The 14,806-nt window shown below is 37.1% G+C and overlaps 1 protein-coding gene across 6 annotated transcripts in view; it reads left to right on the top strand.

The window, feature by feature from the left end:
• Positions 1-14,806, top strand: part of PTPRM (protein tyrosine phosphatase receptor type M) — a 454,600-nt gene that overhangs the window by 135,274 nt on the left and 304,520 nt on the right. For all 6 annotated transcript variants that reach the window (XM_085220805.1, XM_085220804.1, XM_085220803.1 and 3 more), the window contains exon 3: positions 7,526-7,791. In XM_085220805.1, coding sequence (XP_085076931.1) covers positions 7,526-7,791 — 266 coding nt within the window. The remainder of the gene's footprint in view (positions 1-7,525; positions 7,792-14,806) is intronic.

The raw sequence follows: 14,806 nt of genomic DNA, 5'->3' as shown, positions 1-14,806 counted from the left end.
CAGTTCATAAGATAGAGACTCCTCATTTTCTGCTTACCATCCATCCACTTGTAGGACATTACTGTGTTGGCTTTTACTTTTTTGCAGAAATTACTGTCCTTTGTCAACAGTGGAAATCAGACAAAATACTTTACGATGTATGATTTATTCGAGTTTGGATGTCCATATTCAAAGAATGATCTTTGTCCTCCTTGTGTTAGTGTACTTACATAAAAGAAGTGTTGGGAGTATCTACTGTGACAACCTCATATGGGAGTACACCTTACACTTTCATCTTGGAAACATACAGTCCCCTGTGCTAAAGGCTATCTTGCTTCAAGCTTGACGGTAGAAATTAGTCCAGTTTTCATGATATTTTATATGAAGGAAACTACAGAAGGATCTCTATTGTTCTCTAATTCTGGTTAACAGAAATTGATTATTTTGAATGTCTACAGAGTACTCAATCAACCTGATCTTGTCTTTTCCAGTCCCAGGGAGATGCTTCTGGATATCTTTGCATTTTAACCAGACTGGGTCTCAGTCTGTCTATCCTAGATTTTTTCTTCCTTTCTGTCATAAATTTTTTTGATTTGTTTTCCCTAATACCTCTCATCCCAGTGTCCCTCACTTCATTTCCTTTTCTTCATCTATGACTTTCATGTTTTTGTTCTCAAGTTATCTCTCCACCGGGGAATATTTTTATTTGTGCTAATTAGTACACAGTGTACTCCAGCATATAGATTATTTGCCTTTTCTTACTTTGCTTTCTTTTTTTTTTTTTTTAATACGATTGGTTTGGAAATTGAATTTGAAACTTCAGACAGATCTTTTTAAATTTGTCCATAAGCAGTTGTTTTCTTCAACAGCTTCTGAACTTTGTAAGGACTTTCTATATGTTGCTTGCTTTTTATGAAGAGGTAATGTTAGTCATATAAGAAACAGCTTTCCAAATATCCATGTAATGTTTGAAAATATAGAAAAGTCATGAAGGAAACAGAACGAAGACTATAGGACAAACAGTGGAATTCATTAAATATTGAAAAAGGTTAGAAAAACAGCATTCTTCAGAAAGCAGATCTTTTAGACATTACTGGCTATTGGAAAAGTGAATGCAGAAATACGTGACTCAGAAATATGTGATATCATGTTTGTATTTGATGTATTTATAACAAAATAATGGAAGACGTGTCTATGCATAGTAGATGAGGAAAAATTTGAAGAAATTGAATATGGTGAGAAAATTATCAGACTTACAGTTCTGCTGAAACAAAAATGTTTTGGGTAGAAGTGGATTGATTCACTTTTCTGATAGTGTACGGGATTTATGCTGAAGCTGTTTAACACTTTTTTTTTTTTTTAAAGAGTTTCAGGCATTTAAAATATGGAAGAAATATCTTAAAAGGTTGATCATTTTTGATGTTAGGATTGATAATGATTACAATACAAAGTTTAATGTGAGACAATGCTCAAGACAAGGCTAACAATTCATCTGAAAAATTAATGTAAGACGAATAACAGAATTGGTAGATAATAGTTGAGGCAGCAAAAGAAAGATTTTCAACTAGTGTTCTCTGGCACCCCCTTTTTTTGCCAGTTCAAATGAAGCTTTATTGATTTTTATGTGCATTTGCCCTACAGCGTGGCACCTGGAGGTGTTGTATCTAAGCAGAAGTTCCTGGTTCTTCATAAACTATTAGCCATGCTTTGAGAGCCTTCTCAAATCCCATCAACTTCATAATTTTCATATATTACCTGAAAATGTATTTTCCTGTATCTGAAAACCTAGTAAATTGTAGGAAAAAAAATACTAGATAAAAATGTTTTCTGTCTTTGGAAATTAACAGTCCAAAGCTGTCTGTCATCAGATTTCAGGTTTTCCACTTTCTGCAGTGCTTTCGAGAGGGTTCATACAGATAACAGATATATTGCCTTTGTTCTAGCTGAAGTTAGGACCCATAGTGCTTCAGCCTTGCAATTCATCTGCATATGCCCAGAAACTCCAGTGTCTTTGACAGTCATCTTTGGCTTTGGAAACTCACAGTAGAAACGATGCCATGGTAGCCACCTGTAGTGAGTTGACAGTAGTGGGGCATTTACATTTACATTTACTGTTTACATCTACCTAATCAGAGAAATTTTGATGAGTATTTTTAAATACTTTCTGACCTTAAGGAGATAAGTTTCTGCACCTGTAGGGTGTAAGGTAATACACACAATGTCTAATCTTAAAATCAGAATTTCCATTTCATTTAGCACATTTTTCAAATATTGAGAGCCAAAATAATCAAACATTGATGTTTATGTAAGTCAAACTCCAGTATGTTTTTACTTATGCTTACTATTCCATCAGTGAAATCCCAGTTACTGGGTAGGTTATGTCCGTTGTCGCAGTCAGGAAGGAAAACTCATCATTAGTGTTCAACCATGCTTAGGACTTGTGAAAAATCAACAAAGTAACTTTCTTTGCTCACAAGTCAGATTTTCTTCATGCATGAAAAACAATATGGCGTTCAATTCCATTGCATTTGTCATTCCGAGTATAAAAAGCATCTCTTAACAAGGTGATGTGACACAGCGAAAACTTACAGAAGTGACTGGAAAATCTCTCTTGTGCCATTTCCATCATTTTTGTAGAAGTGTATATTGCTTTTCCAGTTGTCAGAATATTTTTTTAAACACGCACTGGGATCTTTTTGCTGTTCTTGTGTCATTCTATCTTTTGGGAAGCTTTTTGTGTACAAAACCCTAATAAGATCTGTCATGATACTATTCATTGTTGGATAGCTGGTGGAATAAATACCATAGGATTTTCATTTTTCTCTATGCTTGCTTCACTGGAAATTTCCATTGATGTTAATCATGAGAATTACTGGATATTCAGTTGCCCATTTAGTCGGGACCAAATCTAGTCTGTGTTGTCTCTTTCCAGTTTTGCATCTTCTTAGAATCGGTGTTTCAGTGAATTTTCTGAACTACCACAATTAATTCTAAACAACAGCAGTAAGCATAGCAAATCCACCAGTTCCTTGATTTAAACCCTCTGGGTAAAATGATGAAATATGGATGACTTAGAAACTTTGTGACTTTTAATGCATGTGGATTAAAGAAGCCTGAATTTAATGAATATTGAGCTCTATTAGCTGCCTCAGGTTTTAGTTGTTTGATTTAAGTGTGTAGTTTTGAGCTATTAATTTGCATGTAGTTCCTAAACATAGAGTTAAGCGCTGCACCCAAGTAAATCCCATTTAAACTTTTTGACTGAGGAAAATCGTGTTTGAACATGATAATACTGCAAGGGAAGTACATCTGCGAAAAGGAGCATATTTATAGTAATATTGTACATTTGCAATGTCTTCTTTGGAGAACTGAATTGATCTTAACTTTGTGTTGTCTTGTTGGAATCCCACTCCAGTTCCTGTTCCCTTGCAGGCAACTGTTACCTAGTAGATACACCAGTGAATACCTACATGTATTTCTTGCAGTGTGTTTGTCAGATGCCCAAATGTGAGATAAATATTCTGGGAAGCCTATCCATTATCTTGCTACTGCCTTCTAGCAAAGCAAGTGCTATGTCAGTTTTTTTCCTTTCATGGATGAGAACTCTTTTTCTTTCCTTTTTTATTTTTTCTTTTTCTTCCAGTCCAAATTAGGTGTTTGTGTATTGAGTTTTTCCACATGCTTTAGGTGTTTATAACCATCTGGCATAGTATTACTGTAACAATCAGTTTAACGGATGACAATAGTAAAAGCTGTAAGAGAAAATTTCTACATGATTTAACATTGAAGACAAGTTGATTTGGGAAAAAAAAAAAAAAAGATTGCAAGAAAGATTTTTAATGCATTCAATTCACTTTTTCTTTCCTTTACATGTACTGTGTGGTTTCAAGTAAAATGCACCTAATAGTCTTTAATGATTATGCCTTTTCATTTTAATGCCTAATAGTTTGTTTTTCTTTCTTGTGAGGAAATCCATAGATAAAAGTAGGTGTAGAAACAGGCTCAAATTTTAATATGTTGTGCATTATTTTGCTCTTGATCTTAAAAAGTTTGCTCTTACTTTCATCTAATGTAAGGAGTTACATGTTACTTTGACCTCTGGATGTTGAACATATCAGAGTTCACATGAAGGGAAAAAGAGATGCTGCCCAAACAAAACAGATTAAATTTTTTAATGAGATGGTAGGCTTTCAAGAGTAAGGGCCAATAAAGGATTAAGCACCAGGTAAGGGCTATCATGACCATTTATTATTCATTTTCTTTCAGATTGACTTTATTCAAACCCTTAGAATTTTCATGACTTCCTTTGAAATTTAGATTTGCCCACAGGTTTCTGGTTGGGTGCACTCAAGGCTTCCCGTGCCCGTGCTTCACATCCCATTGGCCACTGTAAGAGGCCTAAGCATTTATCTTCGGCAGGGCTGTGCTAGCTACTTTGGTTAGTCAGAACACATTCTTGTACCTTGAGGAAAGCATGTAATTTCAGAGATGAGTAATGTTGAAGATGTTGTATCTACATTTGATTTTTTTTTTTCCCTGGCTAGCTTGAAATGGCTGTGCATTGAATGGACTGACATCAGATATCTGAAAGTATAGGCACTTGGGATTTTCATTCTGATGCAGGAAAACTCTTCCATACTTGATGTAAGAAGGCTCTTCTGTTGCTCTCTGTTCTGAAGCCAGGATCTTACAGTTGAGTGTTCATGTATCCATCATCTACGTGCCTGGTTTCTTCAGAAATACTACCTTAAGTGCTGTCTATAGGCTATATTTAGACTTAGGACAGATGTTACTATGTTTGAAACAGCATGCAACTGCAGATTACTTAGCCTATATTTAGCATGTCGTTAGATGATCAAGTGTCTTAGTTTACAGCTTTGTTCAGTGTTTGTGTGAATGAGCGTCCTGCTATAGAAGAGCTGGAAGAAAAGAAACAAAGAAACTTCAACTTCTGAAAGTGGTGGTTGGTGAGACCTTTGTGAGTGGAAACTATCCAAAAAGACCTTCAGGTGGAGTTTGATGGTGTTCTCATATAGTCCAGAGTTCAAACAGTTAAAAGGATATGTTTAGATTATTGTCTCCTACTCTATCTCATGGATTAGAAAGAGCTTGCCAAATACTTCATAGCAGAACATATCCTAAGTGATGGAAGGAATATAGGTTTATTTCCTCCCTTTTAAGGAAGGAAAAGACCGATAAGACTAAATAACATTTGTTTGTTTCCTTTTTGTACTGAGATAATAATTTTGTGGATTTTATTTGAAACCTGTTATGTTTTAAAGGTGAGGAAATGTCTTATTAGTAATAGAACAGGAATATCTCTTGTTCTAGCTGGGTGTCGATTTATTCTTCACCTTCCAGCATCCTAGTTAATTATTGAGCAACAGGATCTAAAAGTCCAGCACAGCGGGATTTTGTACTTTGATCAGCTCGAAACCGTAAACATCTTAGGAACCACTGTACTAAAGAAAATATTGGAAAGATTGAAAAGTGCTAACTTTAGTTTCCTCTGCATGCATGAAAATAAGGAAATAATTCTTCCCTTATTGTATTATCGTGGAAGTTAATTCCATGTTTCCTGTGCTGAAGTATTTGAAGATATTTGTATTACAATTTAAAAATACAGAGGGAATGCTACATGAAAGAGGTGCACTGGTTTGACAGGCTGAAATGGGGGAAGAGCACATGTGCAAATTCAGCAAAAGTAATAAATAGCATTCTTTTCTGTGCCCTGACCAGGAGCAAGGATGCCACTCTGGCTGCTGCATTTGGAATACTAAGGAGGCTCTTCTTGTCTCATCATTAGGTCCTCCAACATTTTAGACAACTGAAACACAATAAAAAATAAAATGTGGTAGATGTATATATATACTGTAGATTCAAGAATGGTGTAATCAGAAACTCATAGAAACCAATCCTTGCATAGAAAAGCACTTGATTTTCTTTCTGCTAAATTAAAAATAAAACTCAAATTGTTAGCAGTGTGTGAAGAGCCAGTATTAGGAACACTAAAAAATGAAATGAATTTCAAGTGTAGTATGAGTTTTTAATTGGAGAGGCACATTTAGTGACATTGACTTACATCACTATTGCATAAGCATTTGTCCCAGTATGCTATTTTACCTTCTAGATGGTAAAACATTCAGATTCCTTTGCATCACATTTCATTTCAGTTTTTGTAAACTTGAGAAACTCTATTATTTGACTTGATTGAAAATTAATTAGAAGTTATACTTGATAAATAATTTAGGGTAGCTGCAAAGTGTATTATTGAATAATTAAATATAATTAAGAGAAAGGTATGGTCTAGACTGAAGTTCTCCAGACACTTGCACTCCTTTTCCAGAAATGACATTGGAGTTTGCATCTCATTGAAATTCCAGACCATCAATTCCCATCAAATTGAAAAAGTCAAAAGTTGTTTTTTAGTAACTGTTTGTGAAACGTTTGTTCTTTGTTTTTACAAAAATAGTTAGTGATGCATTTATAGCATGCACCTCTACCATATCTGTTTTCTTTTGACTTTTATGACAAGTGCAGGATTTGAAATACCTTTTTTATTGCTATCTTAATTGTGTTCTGTTGATAAATCCTCATTTGAAAGTAGACATGTTGAATTTTACTTCCTTCTATGGTATCACAGCATATGTATCAGTTGACTTATTTCTTTTGGCTTTGGATTTGTTCAACACAGACATATGAATGTCTTTTTTAGTTTTTTAGTTGCACATCTGTTGTGTAAATTGATTATTTTGAAGGTGCGCCTCAATAAAACACATTAACAGGCACTGAAAAAGAGCCCATAAATTGACTAGATGTTCATGTGAGAGTTGTTTGGGTGTAACTTCGTGTGGACTATGCCTTTAGTTTTCTTCTTGCTATTGAAGTGGATAATATTGTAACATTACATTTCCTTCTCCTGCTCTCTTTTTTCTTTTATGTAGAACTTACCAATTTGCTGGGTGTTTTCCTTTCTTCTTTTCTAAGTTCCTGAAGCCAGTACACAGTCAAGTGACCTTTCCTGAAGGAACTGGGGTTTTTTAGTCTGGGGAAAAGGAGGCTGAGGGGAGACCCTATTGCTCTCTTCCAAAATCTGAAAGGTGATTGCAGTGAGAGCGGGGCTGGTCTCTTCTCACTGGTGACAGGTGACAGGACGAGGGGAAATGGCCTCAAGTTGAGCCAGGGGCGGTTTAGGTTGGATATCAGAAAACACTTCTTTACAGAAAGAGCTGTTAAGCACTGGAATAGGCTCTCTAGGGAGGTGGTTGAGTCACCATCCCTGGATGTGTTTAAAAACTGTTTGGATGTGTTGCTGAGGGACATGATTTAGCAGAGGGTTGTTAGAGTTAGGGTAGTATGGTTAGGTTGTGGTTGGAGTTGATGATCTTTAAGGTCTTCTCCAACCTGAGCAGTTCTATGATTCTATGATTCTATATTAGTAGAAGCAAGTAAAAATTATTTTTTAATGATGGCTTAATTACAGATTACTGTAACAGAAAAGGAAGGTAAAATAATGAGAAATTGAAACAGTGACTTTGTTTTGCAGGTTCTTTCATGTTGGTGAATACATCTGGGAGATACGCAGGACAGAAAGCTCACCTCCTGATGCCCCATCTAAAAGAAAATGATACACATTGTATTGATTTCCACTATTATATTTCAAGCAAGAGTGGATCTAGCCCTGGCACTTTGAATGTGTATGTGAAAGTTAATGATGGACCTATCGGTAACCCAGTCTGGAACACATCTACTACTGGTACTTGGAACAGAGCAGAACTGGCAATTAGCACTTTCTGGCCCAATTTTTATCAGGTATGTTTTATTTTTTATGAAATTATATTTCTCGTAGTCAGCAACTGGCTCTAAATTATCATTTTGACTTTAAAATCAAAATAATTTTCAGTATGTTTTATTGATCTTTATCTTAATTACATTTTTGCAGATGATAAGTGTTTTTACATACATATACCTATGTTTAAATGTTTAAATATATTTATAGAAATATATGAGATGCATTCATACACACGCACACTTTGTATGTATGACAGATGTGAGCCCAAAATTATGAACTAAATGAATACCATGGAGAATTTACATGGATGGCCCATAGACTAGAGGAATAATAAGTGTGTGTGTACATATCTCAGTAAGCAAGATAAGTGATGGTAATTAGTTAGGATGTGTAGAAACTGTGGGACAGTGATGTAAATGGTATGGAATAAGGCATGAATATTGTCTTAGTTTCAGCTGGGACATAATTCTTCAGAATGTCTGGTATGATGCTATGTTTTGGTGCTAAGAGAAAACCAATGTTGATAACACACCAATGTTTATAGTTGCTGCTCAGCAGTGTTGTACAGAGCCAACACCATTCACAGAGAAGGGCCCAAGGAGCTGGGAGGGAACAGAATTAGGACAGCTGTCTTAAACTGGCCACCGGGATATTCCATGCTATATGACATCATACAGAAGGAGTTTTGAAGGGGACAGGAGTTCATCTCACTCTCTTCCACTGCTCAGGGGCTAGCTGGGTGTCGGTCTGGAGTGGTGAGCAAATGTTTGTGCATCATTTGTTATATACATTCATATATATTTATATGTTTGTCATAATTATTATCTTTTTCTCTACTTTGATAAATAGTTTTACCTCAAACTATGAGCTCTACTTCATTTTTTTCTTTTTGATTCTCTCCCCCAGCACACTGGGAAGGAAGAGGAGTGAGTGAACAGTCATGTGGTGCTTAGCCACCTGCTGGGTTAAACCGCAACAAATGTGGATGAAATAATCATGTTGAAACAATCAAGAATTTCTTCTATTGATTCCAGTCAATCGCTTTAATTTCTCAATAATAAATTCAGTAATTCTTTCAGTTCATTAAGGATGCCGGAATTGAATGTCAATAGATTTTACTGCATTAGAGTCTTCAGGTTTGATTTAGATGATGAATATTTGTTGACCAATGCAGTCATAAGTGGAACAACAGCTACCAAAGGAATGTGCTTCTGATTACATCCTAAAGATTTAGTGAGAATCTCACTTGCCAGTTTCTTAAAAGTACTGCTTTTCTGTATGGAAGTTTACAGATTATATAGCTATTTACTTCATACAACAGTTTAACAATTTTTCTCCTTCCTATGAAAATACAGTCTACATCTACATGAGCAAGTAATTTGCCTTAATAGGAGCAGACCAAAGCTATTGCTTAGGCACTTACTGTATTCACTTGCACTGTGGTTGGTTCCCGTGGGCTGACATTTTTCACTCATCACTCAAGCTTTCATGAGGAAGACTATCTCAAAGATGGGGATTCTTTAACTGCAGACATCCCTAGGAAGTGCAGTGTTGTTCTTCCACAGTGTTTTCTATGTGTGTGTTATACAGAGAGTGACAGCATTTTGATTCCTACATCAATATCCTGACCACTACTATCACATATCGTAGAGCCTTACTTCTGTTTCTGTCAGGAGTGACCAGGTGTTGATTCTCGAAGGACATCCAGGGTAAGTTTATGGTCATCTCAGCAAGCTTCACTGGAAGAATTCATGGTGTGGGTCACCTGAAGTTGGCCATTGATTCAATGGAGGATACTGGCATCTCTTCCAGAAGAGCGGGCTTATTAGGAAAGTTGAGATTCTCCTAAGCATTGTAGGAAAATCTCCATACTTCTTAAAATCTCATGCTCTAAAGAGGCATCTTGACCACAGAGTACAGGCTTGGTTTAGCCATACTTCTACCTCTCACAAGGTGAAAGGGCACCTTTCTGCAAGGTTGTGTGCCACACATTACCAATTTCATGCTAGTGTTGAGAATGCCCTCCAGTGATACCAAAGAGCCTTTCTATCTTGACTGTAGCAATGAGTCTCAATGGGCAATAGAAGAGTAGAGCGTTCCACATAGAATTTCACGGCTGGTATGGGTTATAACTCTGGCTGCTTTGTAACAGAACATCTACTGGAGGTATTTATGAGCTTTCTGGGTTGTCCAGGAGAGTTGTATGATGTGTGTACATTTTGCAGACACATGTAATTGTGTTGTTTATGCCTTGGTCTGGACCAGGTTGTCCACACTGGAGTTTGGAGTGAGTTAAGGGAGAAACTTAAGATTTAATTGCTTCTGAAAAGAGTCTGCTTTGGATGCAGCAGAACTGCTCTGTGAACCGACAGGCAGTGGAGATGAGGAATATGTTTCAAAGCCTCGCTAAAGCTCTGAAACTAACTAGTAATGTGTGGGGGGGAATTTTAACAGAAGAAGCACAGACTCTGGATAAGTAAATTTAAGCTAAATTAAAATTCTGATAAAAGTACTGCAAGTTGAGAGAGTTTAAAATCTATTGTTGACAATAATAATAATCTGTATCAGATTTCTAATGATATGACACATCTAAATGATGCCTCAGGAATATTGATATTTGGCCACTGAAACAGAAAGATAACCTTTCTCTCAAGACCTGAACCCAGGACTGTTCACCGTTATTCATAGGAGAACCTTTATATGCTTGGGTCAGTTACTGCAGTTTAGGAAATTACTATGCATCGCCTTATATAAATAGACACCTAGATATTTTGACACAATCTACTCTTCCTTCACTGAGGACTGTATTAAGTCATTTTCTTTGCATTTGCTGCATAAATTGTGAAATTACTCCTGCTTAAGAATTGCAATTTAGTTGATGTGCCGAAATGTATTATAGCAATATCCATGGAGGTCCAAGAAATCAGTTTAAAATAGTATAGCTTCACTATTTTGTTGTAGATGAACTAATTTATTCTTGAAGAAGCTCTCTCTCCATTTTCATATTTCATGGTCATTGCCAATTTGTTTGCCTCCGTTCTCTTAGAAATCTCTAATGCATTTTCCTTACCGATATAGTGATGGAATTTCTCTTCATTTCTCAAGGAATCGTAAAATTACAGAGCATCCTGAATTGGAAGGGACCAAACGATCATCCAGTACAGCTCCCAGCTCCACGCAGACCACACAGAATTAAAACCCTATGTCTGAGAGCAGTGTCCTAACCTTCCTTGGACTCTAGCACTTGGGGCCATGACTACTCGGCAGCCTGTTCCATGCCCACTGCCTTCTGGTGCAGCACCTGTCCCTAACCCCCAGCTGCCCCTCCCCTGACTCAGCTCCATGCCGTTCCCTCGGGCTCTGTCTCTGTCACAGAAAGCAGAGCTCAGCACTGCCCCTCCACTCCCTGTGAGAAGTTACAGCCGCCATCAGGCCTCCCATCAGCTCCTCTGTTCTGGGTGAGCAAACAGAGGGACTTCAGCCACTCCTCATATGTGTTGTTCTCTAGACCCTTCGCAATCTCTGTAGTGCTCCTTTGGACGCTCTGTCATAGTTTTAAGTCCTTCTTATTTTGTGGGGCCAAAGCTGCACTCATTGCTGGAGGTGAGGCTGCACAGAGAAGAGCAGGACAACCCCTCTTTTCCCCTCAGAGGCAGCGACCCTTCCGGCTGCCAGGGCACACTGCTGACACATGTTTTAACTTGCTGTCAGCCATAACCCTCACATCCCTTTCCAAAGGACAGCTCTCTAGCCTCTCATTCCCAGTCTGTACATATATCTTGGGTTGCCCCATCCCAGGTGCAGAGTCCTGCACTGACTCTTCCGTGCTGTTTTAATCTGTTTGCTGGCTCTTTCCTCTTCATCGAGGGGATAGGCAAGAGGTTAGCTGCAAGCAGCTGGGAGAGGGGAGAGGTGGAGAGAAGCTATGTGTGTGGATCTTCTGAGAACATGCATTGAAGTTAGGTGAGAGCTCAGACTGCTTAACATGTCATGGAAGGAAGCAGAGGACTCACCTGAGAGGTGTCCTGCAACAGCTCTGTTTCGTAAGCTCCTGCTCTTTTGATTAAAAAAATCCTTAACTCTTTTGTCACAAACTCATGTCTTTTTCACATAAAATCCAAAAGAACTTTTTTTCAGGATTTATCAGTGGCTGGGTGACAGAATCACAGAATCACCAAGGTTGGAAAAGACCAAAAGACCTTCAAGATCATCCAGTCCAACCATCCACCTATCATCAATAGTACTCAATAAACCATGTTCCTCAACACAACATCCAAATGTTCCTTGAATACCTCCAGGGTCAGTGACTCCACCACCTCCCTGGGCAGCCCATTCCAGTGCCTGATCACTCTTTCAGAAAAGTAGTATTTCCTAAAGTAGTATTTCCTAAAGTACTTAGGTTCAATAATTGATGTTATTGAACAAATGAAAAGTCTTCTAATAATATTGTTTATGGAATGATAGGGGCCTTTTTAACTTTTCACACATGAAGGCTGGTAGTTTCCTGAAGTAGTGTTCAGGAAAAGGCTCTGCTTTAGCAGATGGAGGGAGAAAGCAATACAGTGCTCTGATTTGCTTTTTTGTGTTTTAAGTTGCATATTCACGTAGGCATCTGCATACCTGTGAATGCACTATAATTCCATTCCATTAATAGGATACTCTGCAAGGTTTTTAGCTGCAGATGAAGCCAAGATGTACTACAGACAAATTGTATGATAACATTCCACAGTTGTAATATTTATATAACCCAGGATGCATAAAAACAGTGGTGTTAGTCTGTTTTGCTACTGATTCGTGAAGAATGTAGGCAAAATAACTCCCACTAATGGTATCTGAGTAGAAATTAAATTCTGTAGCATGGAGTGAATTTTAATCCAGTGTCTAAAGATTTATTTGCTTAAACCACATATTAACACAAATGCAAAGCATTCAAAAGATTTAATAGTTAAGTGTTTTATTATTGTAGCACCGGTTATCCAAGCTGCCTAATACCTTTCATGTTGAGATTCCATTTAGAATTGATTCTTTGGAAGTACAGTTTCTGAACAAAATAATTAATTTCTCTCAGCATACACTTTTCTTTTTACTAGGTAATTATTTGTGTAGGTTTTACCCCATATAAAAGCTGTGTGACATATATAAATCACCATGATAACCTGCATGTAACAACACTAATTGTAGTCTAATTACTGCATATTTGAACTTAAATTGTGAAGTATTCTGTTGATTAAGACACATTTAATTCCATAATTAATGGTCTTCCAAGAGCCACTGTTTAGCATCTGTCTTTGACTTTAGAGTATGTCTGCACTACATTCCAGCTACTGATTACAGTATAGTTGCAGTAACACAGGTTCACAGTGCCAAACACCTTTTGAGGGTCAGAGATAATCAGCCCAGCTTGTCCTTTTCTGCTGTGACTCCTGGTCTCCCTGAGTTACTTGTTTCAAAGTAGCTTAGGTATTTCTGCATTATTTTTGTGTGTTACAGAAGTTTATCATACCATTGGAGATGGCCTGCAAACAAAACAAGGCTCTGCATGATTACTTTCGCCCTCCTATATACTTGAACAAAATGTACACAGACAAAAAAAAAAAAAAAGGGCATTAAATGTTATGTGCTATGTAAATGTCTGAGAAGTGGTGAGATTGTTTTTAGGATCTTGGAAACCAATAGGTTGAGAGGCTTCAAAATTGATGCTTTGAGATAAAAGTGAATGCTGAAAAGGCTGCTCCTCTAGTGAGGAGACGAGATGATGTTATTGCTTTTGTCTCTTTTAAAGTTTTTATTTTTATTTTTTTTTCCATGGTTTGGATTCTGTAGTAGAAGGAAAAAATGTTGATTTCAGGGTTGTGTTCTCTTTTTTTCCAGATTACTTAATGGTTCTCAGACAAGTTTGTAGTGTTTGAAATCTATTTTACATTTCTGAAATGTTTCCAGTTTTAAAACTTTACAGTATGTGAAATGCTACTACTGAGTAGAGTCTGATGAAAAGCTTTTTGTCTAACCCTGCAAGCAAGCAATTTGGCACAGCACTGTTGCAAGTTACATACTATCCCCTTGTCACTTTTTGTATCTTGAATTATTTCCTTTGTAATTTGCTTGGAGTTGGTCATGGCAGCACTGAGCTGAAACAGATCTTGATTTAAAAAACAAACAAACAAAAAAAAAAAAAACAACCAACAAAGCCAACAAATACTGCAGTTGTTTAAATCCAGAATTGGAACTGAAAGAATTAAAAATAATTTCTACTGGAGTATGCTACTCTGTCTGTTTGTGCACCTTCTTTAAATATAATTTCCTCTTAAGCTAGCATGAGTAAATAGGTAAGCACCTGGTATTAATTCCTGATTTTTTTCTCAGTGAAGACACAATGGAGTTACAGGGTATCACTTCACATTAAGATGAGATTTACCCTTTACCAGTCTGACAGTTTTCCCTGTAAATTGGGAGTTTAGGGAATAAGAAGCAGTAAATCCAACTTGCTTTTTCAAATCTGCTTAAACTTTCACTTCCTTCAGAACCTGTTTTATACCGGCTGTACTTGAAGTTTGGTTCATGCAATGTAGTTCAGTCACCAGCTAGGACAATGAGTGGAACTCTTTGAACAGCGAAGGTTGTGTTCAGATTCTCACAGATTACATGCTCTACATTAAACTGCATGCTTATGGTTCCTGAACTGCGCTTTGAACTCAAACTTGGAAATGTATATTGCCTTTTGAATGACTTTGAATGGTCCAAAATCTTCTTCGCTGAGCAATGTGATTTCGGAGCGCATTTATTTTGAGAAAGATGTGTGAGGGTAGGCCACGTATCTAAATTAAAAAAAAACATCAATATATAAATGTCCAAGAGTAAGCAGATGCATTCTTGTTTACCTTTAAACAAAGGTCCAGTGTTTTCTCCCATCCCGTGTTCCTAAACCAAGGGAATTGTTCAACCACATCTGATTTAAAAACAAAGCGAGAAGAGCACGATGTAGTAAGCCTGACAGTTTGGAGCTCAGTTTTCAGTGCTGTTCACTTCAAAGAGGTT

The sequence above is a fragment of the Meleagris gallopavo genome, chromosome 3, assembly GCF_905368555.1.
Source record: "Meleagris gallopavo chromosome 3, MGAL_WU_HG_1.1, whole genome shotgun sequence".
Lineage (NCBI taxonomy): Eukaryota > Metazoa > Chordata > Aves > Galliformes > Phasianidae > Meleagris > Meleagris gallopavo.
Note: the sequence above shows the minus strand (reverse complement) of the source record. Positions and strands in the feature narration are given on the sequence as shown.